The 20,608-nt window shown below is 42.7% G+C and overlaps 1 protein-coding gene across 1 annotated transcript; it reads left to right on the top strand.

The window, feature by feature from the left end:
- Positions 1-250: 250 nt before the first annotated feature.
- spon2a (spondin 2a, extracellular matrix protein) lies at positions 251-18,667 on the top strand. The gene is made up of 7 exons (XM_061835074.1): positions 251-365; positions 2,775-2,858; positions 6,707-6,935; positions 9,159-9,379; positions 15,385-15,576; positions 15,939-16,110; positions 17,896-18,667. Exons 3-7 carry the CDS (start codon positions 6,710-6,712, stop codon positions 18,081-18,083), a joined length of 999 nt encoding a protein of 332 aa, XP_061691058.1. The 5' UTR covers positions 251-365; positions 2,775-2,858; positions 6,707-6,709; the 3' UTR covers positions 18,084-18,667.
- The last annotated feature ends 1,941 nt before the right edge of the window (positions 18,668-20,608 follow it).

Below are 20,608 nucleotides of genomic sequence, written 5' to 3'. Positions count from 1 at the left end.
TTGCTGCTAACCCATCACCTGCTCACAAATACACAATTCAGAATAGCAAGCTCAACGGAGGGGTGATCGGCAGAGAGCGAAAAAGCGGGTTGAGATGGACATGAGAGGCAGTGGAGAAGAGCAAGACTCTTTAACCTCCTTCCCATACAAGGAGGGGGAGGAGAAAGCCAGACAAGGAGGTGGGGGAAAGCAAGGAGAAGGAAAGAGAAAGAAGGGAGGAGAGTGGGGGGATAAAGCCGGTAAACGTTGATAAACTTGCACCAGTGACAGCTTTGGGCACACGTGGAGCTGGTGTCCTGGCAGAGGTATCAAAAGGGGCACCGGCCAGCAGCGTGACTCGGCCTCTGATTGACTTCGAACCACAGGTAGGACACACCATAGCCTCCATGCACAGAGAATTCCTTTCCGTCGCTATATGGATGCAGATTGGAAAAAGACCTGGTGCTGCATTTGGAATTCCACTCAAGTCCATGTCAAGTTTTCATGTTGTACTGTAGCGCGTTTGCATAAATAGCGTGCTTATTTTTGTTTCAGAAGCCACTGTATTCTCATAAATCACAGTGTGCCGATTCATATACATTTGTGTATTTATAACTTCATACATCAAATGTTTCAACTGGTGTTTTCCAAAACAAACACTGCCACGAATATGAAAAAGTACTTCCACTGCAATTCAACTTGTTGCAGTCAAAATGCTGGCGTATATTGCAAAATCTCATTTTCTACTGCTAGGTAAGCACGCATGAACGCACACAGTATGTAGCCCCATACATGCATTTTTCGATTCTTGCTGTTTATGGAGAGCTAGTTGAGCGCTGTGTAATCTCTGTGGAGTCTGGTTAGTGCTGTAAGATCTGACAAAAAATGTCAGGAAAAGCCTACTAGAACAGACAAATTTTAGTTGCATGCAGTTGGTATCAGATGTAATGCTAACTCCAATTTTTCATGGGCTTCAATGGAATTGGTCATTCTCAACACTGCTACATTTCCACTTATATATGGGGGACAATTTTCTCCATCCATATGAAACTATTCATTCATCCTTCTGTTTTCTGATCCACTTATCCTCACAAGGGTCGCGGGAGTGCGGGAGCCAAACCCTGAACTGGTTGCCAGACAATCACAGGGCACATGCAGACAGACAACAGTTGCAAACACAATCACACCTAGGTGCAATTTAGAGTCTCCAATTCATGTTTCATGTTTTTGGGATATGGGAGGAAACCCACGCAACTACGGGGAGAACATGCAAACTCCACACAGGCTGGGCCGGGAATTGAACCCCTGACCTCAGAACTGTGAGGCCAACAGTCGAGCCAGTTCCCCCGCCATGCTGCCGATATGAGAATATTCTACTTTTGAATGTTTTAAGATTTTACGTGTAGCTGATTGATTGGGATTTCGGGCTCCTTGAATTAAAAAAACTTTGTCCCTCATGACTGCAAATTCTCTCTTCTCAGGTCCGTGTCAGTATTGACCCTTACAGAGCCCCTGCTTTAATTGTCTTTCTGCTAAAATGCAGACACCCACTCTTCTACTCATAAAATATTGCTCAATAAAAAGAAATAGAATAAATTGTGGTTGGGGGGAAAAAAGCAGGTAAAATAGTAGGAAAATGAACTGTAAATACACAATTCTCATGAGTAGAAATTGTCCCCCTGACTGTGAGATCACATGGTTCCAATGCCTAATAGTAAAATACACGTGGTTCATTTTGATCTCCAGCATATGTTCCCAAATCTGTTTGGTTCTTAGCCAATTAAAGGTCTGCTGAATCCATAATGCAGTGATGTTGCAATTTCTTCCACAATCGAATACTCACCATAACTTTCCCATTCAGGGGCCTCACCTTCAATTTGAGTACTGTATATTTCAGGTTCCTTCATCTGCTTGCCGTGGAGGCTTTGAAGATCTGCAGTCTTTTGACTTTCCTCTCAGAACTTCTGCCCACTCTGTCATTGTTTCCCTTTCTCAGACTACACGAGACAGTCAAGTTCTGCTCCAAACTTGTGTATTTATCTCTCTCTCTATATGTTGACACTTGCCAAGTCTGAGCACATCTAAAGAGACTCTGCGAATTTTGTTAAATCCAACATCTGAGCTGACTTTATGCATGTGCAAATGTGATCTTATGCGTGTATAACGCCGCGCCTATGTATAAGAGTGGAGGTTAATGTATGTGTTATCCCTGCATGACTCTGTCATAATTACACAGCGAAGGGTGCCCATCTGGCGGCACATTTGGCCCTGTGCCACAATCTCCGTTTTTTATTATGTCTCCTGTCTGGGGTCGGAGGAGAGAGCCGAAAACAAAACAAAAAACACATTGTGCATCTTTGTACGTGTACATTGATCAGTTTTTAGTGTGTGTAAGACGGGAATGAAAATAAGCGTCTCCCTAAATACATTTCAAGACTGTGTGCTGCATATATTTTTAGCAGCAGTTATCGGTCTTATGTCATGTCTGTGTGTTGACTGACAAAGTTCAGTGTGCGCGTATGGAAATAAACAAAATTTCTCAAGTGTGTATAGTGTGACATGTTCACAGAGAAGGGCAAAAGATCCCCCTGTTTCCCCTCTACCCAAATCTCATCCTTAACGGAGTCATATGCTGGCTGTTATCGCAACAAATTTGCCTTTTGTGACTGAAAAGGTCAAATTGGGCCGAAAATATGTGTGCGAAAAGATATGTGGATTTCTTTGAAAGGCATTTGTGTGTGAGTGACAAAGACAAGCAGCTTGACAGGACTGACCTCCTTTTCCATCTTCAACAGAGAACAGACGAGACAGCGGCTGTTGACGAAAACCTCTGACTCCAGGTGGTGAACTTCCATTAACCCACATAGCTGAGAATCCAGGTCAGAACTCCTTTGTTGTAATCCTCACTAAAATAAGCAATGGACTCTTTTGGCAGGGACGACCGCTTTAAATTACAGTGCTATGAAACAGTATTTGCCCTTTTCCTGATTTTTTTTTTTTTCTCCCCCCTGTCCCCCCCAGTTTCCCCACTTCAGTGTTTAACGTCATCAAACAAATGTGACTATCAGAAAAAGATAATCCAAGTTCACATAAAGTGCAATTTTTTTAGGTTGCAATTCACTGTTTCAATTTCCAGGCTTTTGTTTGTTTTTGCACGAGCTAAATTCACGAGTTGTGGCACAAAAAATATATTTGATAGAAATAGAGCAACACATCATGTCATCATAACACACACATGGACTTAGTTCTTTGTTTGGATTCATTTTGGAAAATAGATGAAAACAATGTAATCACTGTTTATTACAGAAGGCCAACCAGCCGCCATTGAGCCGCTTCATCATCATTAGCGCCCGAGTCGTGTTAGGCTAAAATTGTCAGTCTGTCGGCCACACAAACCTGTTTATGGTTTTGGCATCAGATCCTTTGACACTGATCCATGCAACAGCACTACAGCACTAACCCATGAATCCCTGCCACGTTCCTCCTCCGACCAAAAGTTCTACCGTATAAGGTTTGCCAAATCCTGTAGCTACTTGCCCAGCCTTCTGCCTTCAACCACAATTTCTTCGACTTACGTTTGTTTACCTGTCTGTGAGGCTGTTGGGGATTCTGTTACAAAGACAATGAGGGGTGAGCATCCCTGAGATGCTATTTGGATTACACCTTTACGTGACATAAGATCTTCAAAATCTCTTCATCTGGACGGGCAGTTAGCTGTTCAATATCACGTCACAGGTGATATTAAAGTACGTCCGTCTATTCTGGTGATCCGGTGTGCTGCGCTCGGATACTGCGCCACACTTGCCCCATGTAACAAACTGTCCACTGTTTAAAATTCAGAAGCCATCAAAGGCGAGCTGTTCTTGTAACTGTGTGGGGTACCACATTGAAAGAATCAGCTAAATAGATTTTGTGAGCTCTTAGCCTGGTTACCGCGCTGGTATACTGGTTCTCCTCTCAGCCGTTGTTTTCCTGCTCTTATCTGTTTTATTTGTCAACTTACAACTGACTTTAATTCTGAGATGATCCTATAAGATCCCTCAGGTGTGAGTGTTGAACAAAATGTTGTCTCTCCCATTTCCGTTGGGGCTCATTGGGACGGTCTGCTGAGTCGGACTCATAATCAAAATTAGGAGCCCAGGAATTTTGCCCAGAATGCCCAACTTCCCAATAAATTTTTTGCACGGGTCCTTGAGACATTTTCATGAGTCCTGTTTTGACATAAATGTTTGCCCTCTTTATCTTGCTCTGAATTACACTGCAACGCTTCCAACAAAGCTCATTGCTGCCTTGCACAATCAGGTACCACACTGCTGAAGTTGCACAAGTCCACATTCTGACTGGCTGTATATTGTCAAAATCTTGAAAATTTGCATTACAGCGGGGGAAGCGGGCCTTCACCACAGCTGGTGCTTGTACCTAAATGATTTAACAGCATTATTCTCATTTTACTTTTGGATTTTAATCCACACTTGGTATTCCAAGAGTAGAAGTCAACAGCTGGAGAGCAGCAGTGTTCGGACTTCACCGTGTAAACTGTTTCATATGTTGTGCTGTGATTTCCACAGAAAACGACCTTCTGAAGCAAGTTTTGTCGCTTAGCATCTGACTGTTTATCCTTCTCCTGCAGCCAGTGAGAGGATCACGTGACTTTCTTTTGTGCATCTCTATCCAGCAAGCATTTTTACAGCCGGCTCTTAAAACCATGACGCGCTCCACACGCGTTTCATGGAGCCCAGGAATTGGTAAAACACTTGTGACGTGCGGGCCTGTGTCAAGAGTTGGTGTTTTGCAGCTCCGAGGGCCAAGTAACAGAATCTGACCTCTTGAAATAGACCTCAGTGACAATGTGCACACACGCGTGTTTGTTTGTGTGCTCGTCAACTTGACCAAATTTAACTGTGGGCATTCTGCAGCTGCTCCTAGATTTAGTCATAGCATAGTAGTAGCACGCAGAATTAAACTCCACGGCGGGTCGTCAAAATCCGTCACTATCCTGTTTCTTTGTCTCACGCGCGCAAACGCAATGTTAAAAACTCCAAACGTCTGCTAATAATACAGCAAATAGATACGATTGCATTACCTTAAGGAACCTCGGCCTGGGGAAAGGCGAACGGTGGGATAATAGGCGGGTGAAAGGAGGGAGAATTGAGGGTGATGGGCGGGGGTCGGGGCGGGCACATATGCTGTACATTGGATGTAAATAGATGGTGAGATGAATGCTTGGAGAAACTGAGAAATTGGGATGAAGAAGGAGGGTAGTGGCAAGAATGCACAGACAATATACTATTGCTGATCAGTCAATAATCATGCTAGCTGCACGCCATGTGAGCCACTAAACGAGGAGGACGGGTGACCAAAAAAAAAAAAAAAAAGTGATTTTGGTCAGAAATATTCCACTGAAGGACTTGCATAAAAATAAAAAGCTGTACTTCCTTTTTGCACAGTGTGGACATGATGAGAAGGCGTGTGAACCCAAATATGCTAACGTCAGACGAGCTTTCGCCTCGCTGCACCGCTTATTACGGGAAGTCACTATGACTGTGTCTATACTAGTCCGACATGGCGGCCGGCGCGTGGTCAGTCGCTGAGGTCAGTAGAACAGCTCAGCAGACTGGATTTGTGTCTATCATTAGAGATGTTGTCCGTATTTTGGTATGGCTTCCGTGCCAGTGTAGAGAAACATAGAGACGCAGCCAAGGGCCATAGAGAAATTTTAAAAAAAGCCAAAGGGGTTCAATCGGTTCACAAAGCTTAGATAAGATAGATGAGGTTTTTTATGAGCTTATATCAAGATTTGAATGTAAAGCCTCTGATTGATTGTGCCGCATCGGTTACCCAAATGTTCACAATGACATCAACTAGTTGTCTACATGACGATTTTATGAGGTATATTCTCAAACTATTTTTGTATGCGGCTTTAGGCTTGTCCCCTCCGGGGTCGCCACGTTGAGTCGCACACGTGATTTCTTTGTCACCATTTTTATGATGGATGCCCCTCCTAATGCAACCCCAACCATTTTGTATTTTTAATCAAGGCTTGGGAAATGCAGTGGTCGGGAATCGAGCCTGTGCATTTGAAATTGGAACATTGTCTTTTATTTCGGTGCTTGCTTGGAGTAGGCCTAACCTTGGATGTTTGTGTGGAACCGTTGATTATGTTTGCAATTGTTTAATCTTCCAAAATGTTCTTCATTAAGAAGAAAATTAGTCTGGCCGGCAGGTTGTTTTGCTAAAAAGGCAACAAATAAATGGCAAAACAACACGTTTTACAAGTTGATTTAGATCTGGTCCAGTCCCAACTATTTTGACAAGTTGGAAGAAAGTTTTCTAACCCCCTGCCTCCTTAGTTTTTTTTTTTGTTTTGTTTTGTTTTAACCTGTGTAGTTCAGTTGCTGTGATACCTAATTTCAATTAATAGTGACGTTGTTTTGACTGTGAGCAGAATAAACAGACGTGAATTTCACGTTAAGCCACCTTAACTTCATGATTGACTTAATTGATACCCATCAAATGAAGTTGGCAGGCTCGTGTAAACAGGACAATAAGCACTTACAAAGTAGAACATTAAAAGCAAGCACGTCTGGAGACTGAGAATGTTTTTGTCTTTTCAGGAATTTGCTTTATTGTTCGGAGCAATAAACAGTATATATATATATATTTTTTTTTTAAAAGATGCACTAAACACGTTGTGAAATGAATCATACTTCCCGTCTGTTTTTTCCAGACGATGCCACCACAACAACTGAAAAGCAGTTGGCTGCGGAAGCTTCTGGTCGTACTTTTGAAGCTCTGCCTCGCTTTTGCTGGTCCTCTGCAGCCGCTCAACAGGACTGAGTGCAAAGCCAAAGGCCCGGCTTCCTATATAGTGGTCTTTACAGGTCATTGGAGCCCACAAGCCTTCCCGAAGCAGTACCCGCTGTTCCGGCCCCCTGCGCAGTGGTCCAAACTCATGGGTAAGAACATACTGGCGTAAAATACAACTTTGTTTCACCTTTGGATAAACTGAAATTGTAATGGTTGGCGTGACTTAAGCAATGTAGTTTTTTCTCCAACTATTTTCCTGGTTTCATCAGACCCGTATTTTAAGAGAATTTAATCTACACACGAATTTCGCAATTGAATCAATAGCAAAAGCACGGTGGTGAGTAGTTAAATACGTCTGCCTCATATTTCTGAGGTTTGAGGTCCGAATCTCAGCGTTGGCCTTCCTGTGGAGAGTTTGAATGTCCTCCCTGTGCTTGAGTTTTTGTCTGGGTACTCGGGTTTCTTCCCACATTCCCAAAATATGCTTTTTAGGGTTAATCAAAGGCTCTGCGTTGCCCATAGGTGTGAACGACTGTCAATGCTTGTTTTTCCTTTGTGCCATGATTGGCCGACGACCAGTGCAGGGTGAACCCTGCCCCTTGCTCAAAGGAAGCTGGGATAGACTTCAGATTAGCCGTGACCCTCGTCTGGATAAGTGGTCTAGCAAATGGATGAATGGTTTCTTACCACAGTGCCACCAGCTGCATCGGGTGACTCACTGTCCCACTTGCCGCTACTGCAAAATCACCGCTTTGTTTAATTGAGTTTGGTCCTTTGTGGTCGATGACATTCATTCTCTTCCATTCCAAAGCGTTCAGATTGCCCACTGACATTTTTTTTTTTTTTGCTCTCCATGAAGTAAGTCAATTTATGGCCTTACTGTCAGCATGTACTTTTACTCGCGGACACGAGCAGTGGCGAGATGTTAATGAGCTAAGTGGTGAGGAGCAGACGGCCTAAACACTACCAGATGGCTTTCTATGTTTCTCTAACTGTCTCCTGACTGTCCAGCCATATCTATAATATTTTTCTATTTCCCTCCATCCCCCAACATTTCCACTGGTTTACCACAGTGCTGGCGGTAAAGAGTGCAGCGGAGGTTTGGGGCTAAGGGAAGGTGGGTGATGACTCTCAGGGCGTGGGCTTGGTTAGACCTTACCTCAGAACTTTGAGCAGAATGGGAAACAATTCAAGCTCATCTCTACTGTTTTTTCCCCCTTAGGCAAGGATGGACGTTAGATGTTTATGCATGTGTGTGTCCGAGTGTGTTTGTGCCAGACCACGGTTGTGCGTCAGTGCCTGTGGCGACTGCGGCTTTCTTCAGTTTCAGCCGCACCGGTCTTACCTTGCCAGAAGATGATGGCCTACTTACTCCACGAAGAGGCAGAAACCAGAGATTTAGATCCAGTCGTAGTGGCAACAGATTATCATAAATGGATTTGAGACGGCGGAAGCCATCAAGATATATCGAGAATGGTCTGAGGCTCCCTATTGATGAGACAAGGATACTGCTATGGGAGGATGGAGTGTGTGAAAAAATGCCGAGAGTACGGGATGACTTAACATCTTGGTGGGGCTTGAAAAAAAAATGTGATGGCTTACTGAGTTTCAAGGTTTTGATGCTTGTGGGAACCTACTTAGAATGGAAATACAATCATGGGCATAAGTAATGACAGGACGGGGAGAAACAGGATAGTGTGTAAAGTGTCCTGGTCACGTTGTGTGTGTGGCTCGGTGCGCTGTGCGCATTTATACATGTGTCAAGATTGTTTAAGTATGACTGCGTGTGTGTGTGTGTGTGTGTGTGTGTGTGTGTGTGTGTGTGAGTGTGAGTGAACCTTGCAAAGTGAGGTAAGGCAGAACCATCAGAGCATTTGTCAGCGTGTTTCTGGCTAACCCCACTCTGGCCTTATAACCACAGGTCCATGCCAGTGGTTCTGTGGTTTTCAATAAGGAACTCCATTTTAACTTAAATACGAGTCCCTTCGTAGATAAGCAGAACAAATTTTGAGAATGTGAAACTAACGTCAGCCCTACAAAAAAAAAAAAAAAACCCTTACGGCTAGGGTTTTAATGTACAAATTTTAGACCAAAACCTCATAACTCTTTGGTTTTATCTGCGCTATATGGTGAAAATATGCACTCACGTCAAAGATATGGATTTACGGTAAGTATTTTTTTTCAGCAATTATCTGTTTAAAGGCAGGAAGCTGGAGACAGTCATTGAAATACCTACAGACTCCAGTACGGTGCAAATGATCTCAGCATCTGGCAGAGGCTCTGTGGTCCTTCACTGACATTGGGAAACATTCCAAAGAGTGAGAATCTCACTGCTGTCTTCTTTTCTTTCTTGTGTGTCTTTCTCACTTCAGCGGTGAGCCACAATCGCCATTTTCGGCTCTGGGAGGAGGGCGCAAAAGCCAACGAAGGGGTGCAGCACTTTGCTGAAGTTGGCGTGACGGTGGAGCTGATGAAGTCAGCCAAGGAGGCGAGGAAGAGACGCTCAGTCGGCACCATGTACCGGACGGCCGGCATCCCGAACGGAATCGGGCACAGCTCCACTGAGCTGCTCATGCTGCCCAGGAACTCTCTGGTTGGTGCATGAAGCGAAACTCATTAAAAAAAAAAAAAAAGCACACACACTTATGCTTAGACAACGTAAAAACCCACATTTCCTACAAACAGTCCAGTTCGACCCAGAACGGTATGCCTTGGAGCCGTAAATTTTGAGCACCGCAGGGAGTGTGGAAGGAAAGGCAACTGCAGTGTCAGCTGTTCAAATAGTGACATCATAGCAGTGTGACACCATGTAACTGGGCTTGAACTTGATTAAAACTGGTTGTCTAGTGTGCAAATTAAACATGTTTCAAGCTTGAATTCACTTTATCAGACTTACTTTAGAACCAGGGCCATTTTCTTATTCTTTTAGTCTTTATCTTACGCAAATTACTGTTAGCACGTGGTAGAAGCAAAGCAAAGCAAAGAGAGCCTTGATTTGTCCGCTCAAAAACATACATTTAGTAATAGATTGCATTCACAAACACAACCAAATAAAAATGTTGGAGTCGTGATAAAATGCTACACTGCTGTGCCCACTCAGTTGGGAGTTGGTGCATGGGTCAAGGGCAGCTCTCCACCAACAATGCACCGTATTTTGATCTGTTGCTGCGTCACCCATTGAGGATGTCAGTCTTTGTGTCTTTTCAACATCTAATCAACAAAGTGGCTTAGCAGAACGCGCTCGACTCCAATATTGGACTGCACGATGATTGGCTGTTGTATCCCAATGACAGTGAGTCAAACTGTCTCCGTTGAAGTGTGTTTCTGATGTTCCCAGTGATATTGTTCACCAAACGCTTGACCACTGATTTCCGCCACCTAATCAGACCAGTGTTTAACCAGCCCTCAGCGCTGGAGCCACAAACGCCCACATGCATCCTGCGGAGTCTGGGCTCTCTACGCCTGACGCCTGTCCCACTGATCTCGGTCGAATTATGAGATGTCTTTAAAGCAATGGTTGTGGTGCACTCATCAGATTTCTTGAGTTACATTACAAGATAAATGACCGCTAATAGCGTGGAAATTCTCGCCCGTCTCGCACCGCGAAGATTTTTGAGACAGCTTTTGCTTTCCCTGAACTATTTTTAGGTATGAAGACTGACACCAATCTGATTTTTGGCAGCGCAACAAGAATGCAGAACCCTAAGTCTCCAAAGATAGTGTAACACCTCAGGAAATAGAAATGACCCCGCTGTGAAGCCACTTTGTGTACACAAGTCTCAAGACTTCTGTAATGTTGCACCACGGTGCCAAGGTTGGATAGTGTTTCAACATGCCAAAACAGCACAAGTACCGAGAATAAGCTGTCATGCAGTTTCGACCATTCAGCCTATTGGTGTAAAACTTTACATTTTTTAAAGTAGCAATTTGTACTCATTTCACATTAAAATATTCCATTCAGATAATAAAAAGCTTTCTTGGTTTTTAAATTCTTGCCAGATCACCTACTTGAATGGTCTATATTAGTTAAGGACGAATTTTACTGCTCATAATTCTGCTCTGTCCAAACACCGATTTAGTGTGTGCGTGTGTATAATGATAACCCAGTTGCATTTTTAGAACAAACATGCAACCTTCATTTGTGGTTTCACAAATTCAGTTATTTTATTCATTATGTATGGTGGTTACCATCGCATATTAATAGTAACTGTAACTAGAGCTACGACCTCAGTGTTGCAATCCACTTTTCCTTGTTCAAGGTTGGATATCTCCAACTTCCCAGTTTTCTGAACTGGAACATAACACCTATACAAACGCTACGCTGATAAAACACCCATCCATTTTCTTTGCCACTTATCCTCATGAGGGTCACGGGGAGTGCTGGAGCCTATCCCAGCTGTCAACAAGCAGGAGGCAGGGTACAACCTCAACTGGTTGCCAGCAAATCGCAGGGCACACGGAGACAGACAACATTCACACTCAGAATCAAACCTAGGGGCAATCTTCTTCTTTTTCTTTCAGCTTGTCCCATTAGGTCATCTTTTTCCATCTAAGCCTATCTCGTGCATCCTCCTCCTTAACACCCACTGTCCTCATGTCCTCCCTCACAACATCTACCATTGGTCTTCCTCTCGCTCTTTTGCCTGTAAGCTCCAACCTCAGCACCCTTCTAGCAATATACTCACTCTCTCATCTCTGAACATGTCCAAACCATCTAAGTTTGCTCTCTCTAACCTCGTCTCAAAAACATCCAACATTGACTGTCCCTTTAATGAGCTCATTTCTAATCGTATCCTACCTGTTCACACCAACCGAGAACCTCAGCATCTTCATTTCTGCTACCTCAAGTTGTGTTTCCTGTTGTTTCTTCAGAGCCACTGTCTCTAATCCGTACATCATGGCCGACCTCACCTCAGTTTTATAATCTTTGCCCTTCATCCTGGCGGATACTCATCTGTCACATAGAATGCCGGGCACCTTCCGCCAACTGTTCCACCCCGCTTGGACCTGTTTCTTCACTTCCTTACCACACTCTCCATTGCTCTGTATTGTTGACCCCAAGTATTTGAAGTCGTCCACCCTCACTATATCTTCTCCCTGGAGGTTCACTCTTCCTCCTCCGCCCCTCTCATTCACGCACATATATTCTATTTTACTTCGGCTAATCTTCATTCCTCTCCTTTCCAGTGCATGTCTCCATCTTTCTAATTGTTCCTCCGCATGCTCCCTGCTTTCACTGCATATCACAATATCATCTGCGAACATGATGGTCCAAGGGGAATCCAGTCTAACCTCATCTGTCAGCCTATCCATTACTACCGCAAACAGAAAGGACTCAGCGCAAATCCTTGATGCACTCCCACCTCCACTTTAAATTCTTCTGACACACCAACGGCACACCTCACCGCTGTTCTGCTGGCCTCATACATGTCCTGTACTATTCTAACATATTTCTCCGCCACACCAGAATTACGCATGCAGTACCACAGTTCCCCTCTTGGTACTCTGTCATAGGCTTTCTCTAGATCCACAAAGACACAATGAGCATCCTCAAGGCTAATAGTGCATCTGTGGTACTCTTTCTAGGCGTGAAACCATACTGTTGCTCGCAGATACTTGCTTCTGTCCCAAGTCTAGCCTCTCGTACTCTTTCCCATAACTTCATTGTGTGGCTCATCATCTTTATTCCTCTTTAGTTTCCACTGTTCTGAACATTGCCTTTGTTCTTAAAAATGGGAACTAGCACACTTTATTGCATGTTTTTGTGATGTGGGAGGAAAATGGACTGCCCGGAGAAAACTTACGCAGGCACGGGGAGAACATGCAAATTCCACACAGGGGGGGCCAGGATTTAACCCGGGCGTTTCACAACGACCAACGTTTTACAGCTGCGCCATTGTGCCGCGCTGATAAAACAATACTTTTTAAAATTGTGCAGATATCATGCTTTGTACATGTAATGAATTAAAAGCATGTTTGTTTGTTTTTTTTAATGCCAAGTTTCCATCTTGAACCAAAGTTTCAGGTTTTTTTTTTATTAACTCCAGTGACGAGTTCACTGTGGGATGAGGATTGCGAATTTGATTTCCTGCAACTTTGGTTGTCGTGTTTGTAGTATAGACTGCATTTGACTGCACCAGTTTAAGAAAAGAAAGTGTGTATCAAACTAAAAAATATCAAATCCACAGATTGTAATGTTGAAATAAAATGATATGTGTATAGCACATGTGGCTCGTGAATAAGAGGGACAGTGGTGTGTTTTTGGTCATGGGTACGTGTCATATCTTTATGGCATGTTGTACTACCCGAACTTGAGAGCCCTGAAAATCATAAACAATCCCCTTTGGTTGTTGTCCGCTTGTCATCTGCCTGCTTTTGAACGGGTTGAATGCTTCTAGACGAGGGGACGATGTGGCGGAAAGGCAACGGCGGGTCAGACAGTTCTGTGGTTTGTCGAACATGACAGAATGATGAGTCTGTTGACAGGGTAATCTGTTCTTCAGCTTTTGTGGATACATTCTTTATCAATGCGCAAAACTGGAGTTCCGCAAGTATCTCAAACACAGACAGTACGACAGGGCTCCACGATTCGGATGAGCTGTTGCTATTGTTATTTTATTTATATATATATATATATATATATATATATATATATATATATATATATATTTTTTTTTTTTTTAAAGAAGAGCGACAACACAACACAGTTGCCTTTGTGAGTCCAACTTGGACAAACCGCTCGGTAAACGACTAACATAAGCTCTTGAAATGGGATAACAATAACAGTGAAATAACAAAATGACCTCTGTGTGACCCCACCCCCATGCAAAAAGCTCCCGTGAATGAAAATAACCATTAAGAGATGGCACAAAATTGCAGAAAAGCAAACAAACATTAGGTGTAAGAACTAATTTTCTGCATTTTTTTTCAGCAAAATCTACTGCTTGTCCAGGCAACCGTACGCTTTGGCAACTCTATTAAATGTTAAATATTTCCACATTTTTGCAGGAGACACGGCACATAAATCCTCATGCACTTTTTAAATTAACGCTCAACAATTCTTATTGCGAGCAACTATTCCCTAGTTTTTAAAGTGAACCATTAGTTAATTCAATTTAAATTTTTAGATTAAAAGGTTAGCAGTGATAGCTATTATGCTTTTTCCATTAAGGTTCCAATCTTTTCTCCTTTTCCATGACCAGCCTCACAAAAACAATCATGATTGATGGCGTCTCTTTTTTCTTCTCCAGTAATAAACCTGTGCAATCAAGTGATGTTTTCCATCTGTCACTACCAATGAGGTGTAACTACAGCATTTTTATCTTCTTTTCCTTTCGGCTTGTCCCGTTAGGGGTCGCCACAGCATGTCATCTTTTTCCGTGCATCCTCCTCTCTAACACCCACTGTCCTCATGTCCTCCCTCACAACATCCATCAACCTTTTCTTTAGTCTTCCTCTCGCTCTTTTGCCTGGCAGCGCCATTTCAGCACCCTTCCACCAACATACTCACTCTCTCGCCTCTGAACATGTCCTAACCATCTAAGTCTGCTCTCTCTCTCACCTTGTCTCCAAAACAGCCAACTTTGGCTGTCCCTCTAATGAGCTCATTTCTAAATCCTCTCCAACCTGCCATGCGTAGCTGTCAGTTGCCTATCCTTGCCTAGCTGGTAAACAAGTTTTATAGACATCGGTGTCTTGTGGGATCTTTGAGGTTGAAACATTGGGCCCAGGTCAAGGGATTCTCTTTAATAGGCCTAATGGGGATGGGAGGATTGGAGGACGACGTAATGGATGTCAGGAGACAAATGTACAAAGTAGTTGAGGGCTCGTTGTAGGATTTCTGAAAGGAGACGAGGCCCCTTCGACATCTGGCCATTAAAGTGGTTTGATGTCTGCTCCAGTGTCACCCAATTTTTCAAAACACCTCGGATGCAATGAGATTCTACAGCTTTCTGGTTGTCAGCCAACCCAGCATGTGCAGGCCCAAGCGCCACTTCCTGAATGAGGTCATAACCTCATGGGAAACATTCGTCACACATTAGCCCGCCCTGTACAGGAAGCCTCGTGGGGGCATCCGCATTTGTGTGTTTTTTTGAAAAAAATATTTATTATTATTATTGGGTTCAACTTTGGTTGAGGTGGTTTTTAACTTTAGCGTTCTCATACAATGAAACCACTCAACAACATGAATAAAAGCCAATGCGTGAGCAGTATAAAAATGTCTGCCTTTTGCGAGTGTCTACCAAGGCCAGTAAATCGGAAACATGCAGTATCTGTCAGACGTGTCTTATTGAGTAATCGTGAAGTGCGAGATCACAGTGGACCAATCCTGACCTAGAGATACAGATTCATCTGCTGAACTTGGTTGCTCAATTGTCCCCCGTGCAAGTGCAGTGGAATAGAGAGAAATGAAAATACATCCTTGTATTTGCGTAAAAAATAGATAAATAAAAACTGTACCTTTCACCCTTGCCCTAGTGAGGGAGGTCCTCAAAAGTCACCATAACTTTAGAAACATGACTCTGTAAGATTTTAAAAAAACAAAACAAAAAAAACCTTCATGAAATCATCATATTGTTTTTTTTTTTTGGTTTTCAGCTGTCTCTGATGGTGAAGATTATCCCCAGCCCCGACTGGTTCGTCGGTGTGGACAGCTTAAACCTTTGCGAGGGCAGCCACTGGAAACAGGACGTGACCATTGACCTGCAACCTTATGACGCCGGGACAGACAGCGGGTTCACTTTCTCCTCCCCCAACTTTCCCACCAGCCCCCCAGAAAACATCTCAAAGGTAATCTGGCTTTGTTTACAAGCTCAGGCCTTTGGTGAAAGATATATTGGATACTGCATACGTAAACTATAAAGACATCGCTTCGTGCCCATTAATTCCACCCGGGTGACATGACGAAATCTCATCTTCTAGTATGAGAAATAAATTGAGAAATGGGATTTCATCACATTTCCCCTGAAAGAGAACGCTTAACTGAACTCACCTGACCTCAAGCCACTTGGGTAAAAAAAAATAATCCTAATAAAAAGAAAATGGACCGATGTTACGTAACAAAAGGCATTTAAAAGTTGGGCCCTTGGACATTTATTGTCTCCCTCTGTGAATTATGCCTGACTGTGTTTTTGTTTCTGTGTGTCTTTCAGATCACCTCTCAGATGCCAAACCACCCCGCCAACTCCTTCTACTATCCACGACTAAAGGAACTTCCCCCCATTGCCAGCATCAAGATCACACGGCAGAGCAGATCTCATCACCGCCATGTCCCCATGTCCAATCATATCCTCCCAAACTCCATCAGCCCGCAGAGGTTCTCAGGTGAGTCCTAGACAAGGATTAAAATGGAAAAAATCAACAAGCTACAGTATGTCGATACATTACAAATTTGGAATACTGTTGACATTTGAGGTACCTTTTCAAAGCGTTGGTTTATTGTGTGGTTAGCAGTGTTGGAGAATTGAACAGGATCAAACTGGGGGGCCTTGTGGTTTACATACATAACAGTTAACATGGAAACCGAGCATTAAAATTTTAGAGACCCTACACATAAAAATCAGCAACAGTGAGGTCACTGCTCTAAGAGTACTGTATGTGCTGTACTCAAGATGGCCCCCAGTACAGCACACGCATCTGAAACTGTATCCCCACTGACTATTGTGAGTATCCAGATGGCATTGTAGCACCAAGACAACCGTAAGAGGCAAGATTTTCAGATTTATGCGCTGGATTTTGTAACTTTTTGTGATTTGTTCGTAATGCGTATTGCTCAGGATAATCTTTTACCGACATCTGAGTATCAGGGCTGACTTCCATCAGAAAGAGCGAACTTCGCCGCGGTTCGCTCATTTGTAAATTGCTGACATTTCGCCCATCTGATCGCCATAGTATACAAGTTCTATAGTGTTTATGCACAATGCATGTGTATTTTCATTTTTTTAGAATACCACATAATATCGGGATGCGTATGCGCCACTCAATTGCATGAGAACATGTGTTGGATACAAACAAAGAAACAAAATAGTTTTCTTTACATGATCGCATTGTCCCTCTGAAACGAAAGAATGAATGAAGAGGAAATTGGAAATTGGATCAGGAAGCAAATCATATCTTTTCTCATTTTAATAACATCTTTGCAAAGAGAGAGACATGATTGATTGTTATAGAATGTGACGAATGCGCTGAAATAATATGAGTTTTTTTTTTTTTAAAGCTTAAAAGTACTTCAGTGCTCAAAGCGTTATAATTTTGTTTAACATTTGGGTCATTTTAAGCTTCCGGACTACGGAAACGTATTGCAACCACACCAGCTTCCGTATCATTGCCCCAAATTGGTCCAAGTTGTTTATTGAAACATATTGGAAACATTTACTGAACCAGCTCAGAAAACTTTCTTTTATCAGTTTGATTTGGACTGAAACTTCTCATTTGAATAACATCAACAATGGTAATAGGACCAAGTTTTTAGCAAAAACACAAAATGCAGCCATGTGGTATTTATGCTCACAGCATGATGACACTCTGCATATTACTGTGACTAAACATAAATTTGTATTTTCAAAAATAACATACAAAAGATAGTGCAGGTACTAGCATTTGGAGCGATATATATATATATATATATATATATATATATATATATATATATACACACACACACACACACACACACACACATCCATCCACCTTAGAACTGTGAGGTAGATGGTCTCATAATTTGAATGATGCAACTTCGTGAGGACCATGTGACTTTTTTAGAGAAGGTAATTTGTTAGGTAAAAGGACTGAGTGAAACCTCAGGGATATGTATGAATTTATTTTTCTTTTAAATAAACTCAAAAGTATATTTGGAATAAAGAGTGCATTTTAAATATAACTAAAACTCCGGTGTGAAAACTGTGCCAAACAAATATGAGCGTTCATCTCAGATGACACGTTGTGGCGACCTCTAACGGGACAAGCCGAAAGAAATACATACATGCTTAATTACTGTGTTGCTGCGCTACCTAGTGGTGAGTCAACAAATTGCAGTTTCATTCCTTTTTCATTCATTTATCCATTTCCTTATTTTATTTTATTTTTCTTCATTCCTTCCCACCGATACAGTGACACCGCTGGACTGCGAAGTGTCTCTCTGGTCCTCCTGGGGCTTGTGTCTGGGCCCCTGTTCCAAAGGCGGCATCCGCCACCGCACACGCTACATCCTTCTACGGCCGGCCAATACCGGCGACCCGTGCCCCGAGCTGGAGGAGCAAGCTGAGTGCGTCCCGCACAGCTGCATGAAGCTCCAGTAACCCACAAAGCACGGGTGCTGCCAGTAAATTCAACACTGGGACTCATCTTCGTACTGCTGGACTGAAAAACCTTCTTGCGTTATTCGCTCAATAACGCAAAAGATTTTCCTCCCTATCAAGACTGCATTTATCGTGTTGCCTATTAGTTTTAGTGTCTGACTTCTTTGATGGAAAGTGTAGTATATTGTTGGACCAATTGGGGGTGGGGCGTGGGGACACATTTCTGTGTTCAGGTGGGCAAAAGTTAAATGAATTCAAATGTCATCTGTGTTGTGAGTTTAGTGCATGCAACAAATGTAACATTCACACACACCAAATTAATTTCACCAACTTTTAGGCACAGAAGCATTATTTTATATAACCTTATACTGTATCTGCAGCTCTTTGCAAAATAACCTCACAGTGAATAGAAAATATTTTTCAGGCTGACAAGAATGGTGGCTTGAAACAGGAAAGGAGCTGGTTTTATAACAAGATGCTTTTTTTTTAAAAAAAGATATTTGTATTATATTTTGCTATTTTAATGAAGTTTTGTATATACTGTATTGTAACTTGTACTTACTCGTGAATAAACACGTTTTTTTTCCCCCAAAATAATTTGGAAACAATTATGATATCCATCCATTTTTTTGCTGCTTATCCTCACGAGGGTTGCGGGAGCCTATCCCAGCTCTCAACAAGCAGGAGGCGGGGTACACCCTGAACTGGTTGCCAGTCAATCGCAGGGCACATCGAGACTCCACAGCCACAATCACACCTAGGGGCAATTTAGAGTGTCCAATAAATGTTGCATGTTTTTGGGATGTGGCAGGAAACCAGAGTGCCTGGAGAAAACCCACACAGGCACGGGTAGAACATGCATGCTCCACACAGGCGGGGCTGGGATTGAACCCGGGCCCTCAGAACTTTGAGCCCAACGCTTTACCAGCTAAGCCACCGTTATGTTACAGAAGCAAAATACAGCCAGAGAGGTTAGAGCTGGATCGCATGGTGACCTAATGGGTAGCACTTCTGCCTCGACTCTGTTTGCATGTTCTCCATGTCCCTGAATCCTAAAACATTCACGTAAGGCTAACCAAAAACTCTAAACTGTGAATGTGAGTGGAAGATTACTGTATATGTTCCCTCTGGTTGACTAGTGACCAATCCAGGGTGCAACCTGTTTTTGGTCCTGTGAGTTGTTTCCAGAAATACATCTTAAACAGCTTCCTGTTTATGACCTCTGACCCCGTACAGGCACAAAGTGAGGCTTCCACACCTGTTGCCACTATACCCATACTTCATTTTAGTTTTCTTCCAGTACATACTTAATGTCTTTTTAATGTGTGACATTTCAATGAATTTTTTTTTTTAAGACGGCCACAGATTGCTTCACTCGACATCACTTCCTATTCTGGGGAAGAATGATTTTCATGTAAAAATAACTTGAAAGTAAACCAAGTTGCATCTTAAACACCAATAATCTTACTCCTGTGAGGCAGAGGCCCTAACCATTTGTGCACTATCCTTATTATCTGATTTGATTAAAACGAGAAAAATATAAAAATCATTGTTGACCCCTCAAGGTAAATTCTGATCCAACTGACTCCCATTTCACAGTGATGTGTTTTTGGTTGTTTAGCGCCATACAGTGGGCACCTTTAATAGGGCAAGTATAAAAACGTACAGTACTGTGCACTGTATTCTCAAGAAAGCATCAATCCTGTTAATATATTTGCCTCTAAATGTGGGCCTCATGAAAATGAACGTATAATCAAACAGTGTATTTATAAATAATATCCTAATATTGATGGCAAATTTTCACATTTATGAATGTAAATTTGCTCGCAACAGTGATCTTAGGCTGTCATCCTTTCTATTAAATCCTCTCAAAATGAAATAATCTATTAAGACCATAAATGTTTGGGAGCAGCTTATTATTCTTATTTAAACTCTCCCTGGGGTAAATTCCAAGAAAAACGAGTGTCCTTGTGTATGTTGTTATGACCTTTGTACATAAAATAAAGTTTATAAAAAAACATAATTTAAAAAAACAATACCCCCCATATGCATATATATACAGTATGCACGCAAACTACCCAGTATCGATCAGTTCAAAATTGTCGAACAAATGCCATTCTTTAGAAAAAACCCCAAAGCATTACATGCATTGAGAGGCGGAACGGTGGTTTAGCTGGAAAGCCTTGGCCTCACAGTTCTGAGGTCCCGGGTTCAATCCCGGACCCGCTTGTGTGGAGTCTGCATGTTCTCTCCGTGCCTGCGTGGGTTTCCTCCCACATCCCCAAAACATGCAACATTAATTGGACACTCCAAATTGCCCCTCGGTGTGATTGTGAGTGTGGCTCTTTGTCTCTATGTGCCCTGCGATTGGCTGGCAACCAGTTCAGGGTGTACCCCCGCCTCCTGGCCTTGACTGCTGAGATAGACTCCAGCGCTCCCGCGACCCTCGTGAGGATAAGCGGCTAAGAAAATGGATGGACGGTTGTATTTATGTAAGCAGATGTTTTTTTTCTAATCGAACTTGA

The sequence above is a fragment of the Syngnathoides biaculeatus genome, chromosome 11, assembly GCF_019802595.1.
Source record: "Syngnathoides biaculeatus isolate LvHL_M chromosome 11, ASM1980259v1, whole genome shotgun sequence".
Lineage (NCBI taxonomy): Eukaryota > Metazoa > Chordata > Actinopteri > Syngnathiformes > Syngnathidae > Syngnathoides > Syngnathoides biaculeatus.
The sequence above is the reverse complement of the archived record's forward strand: the minus strand, read 5'-3'. Positions and strand labels throughout refer to the sequence as shown.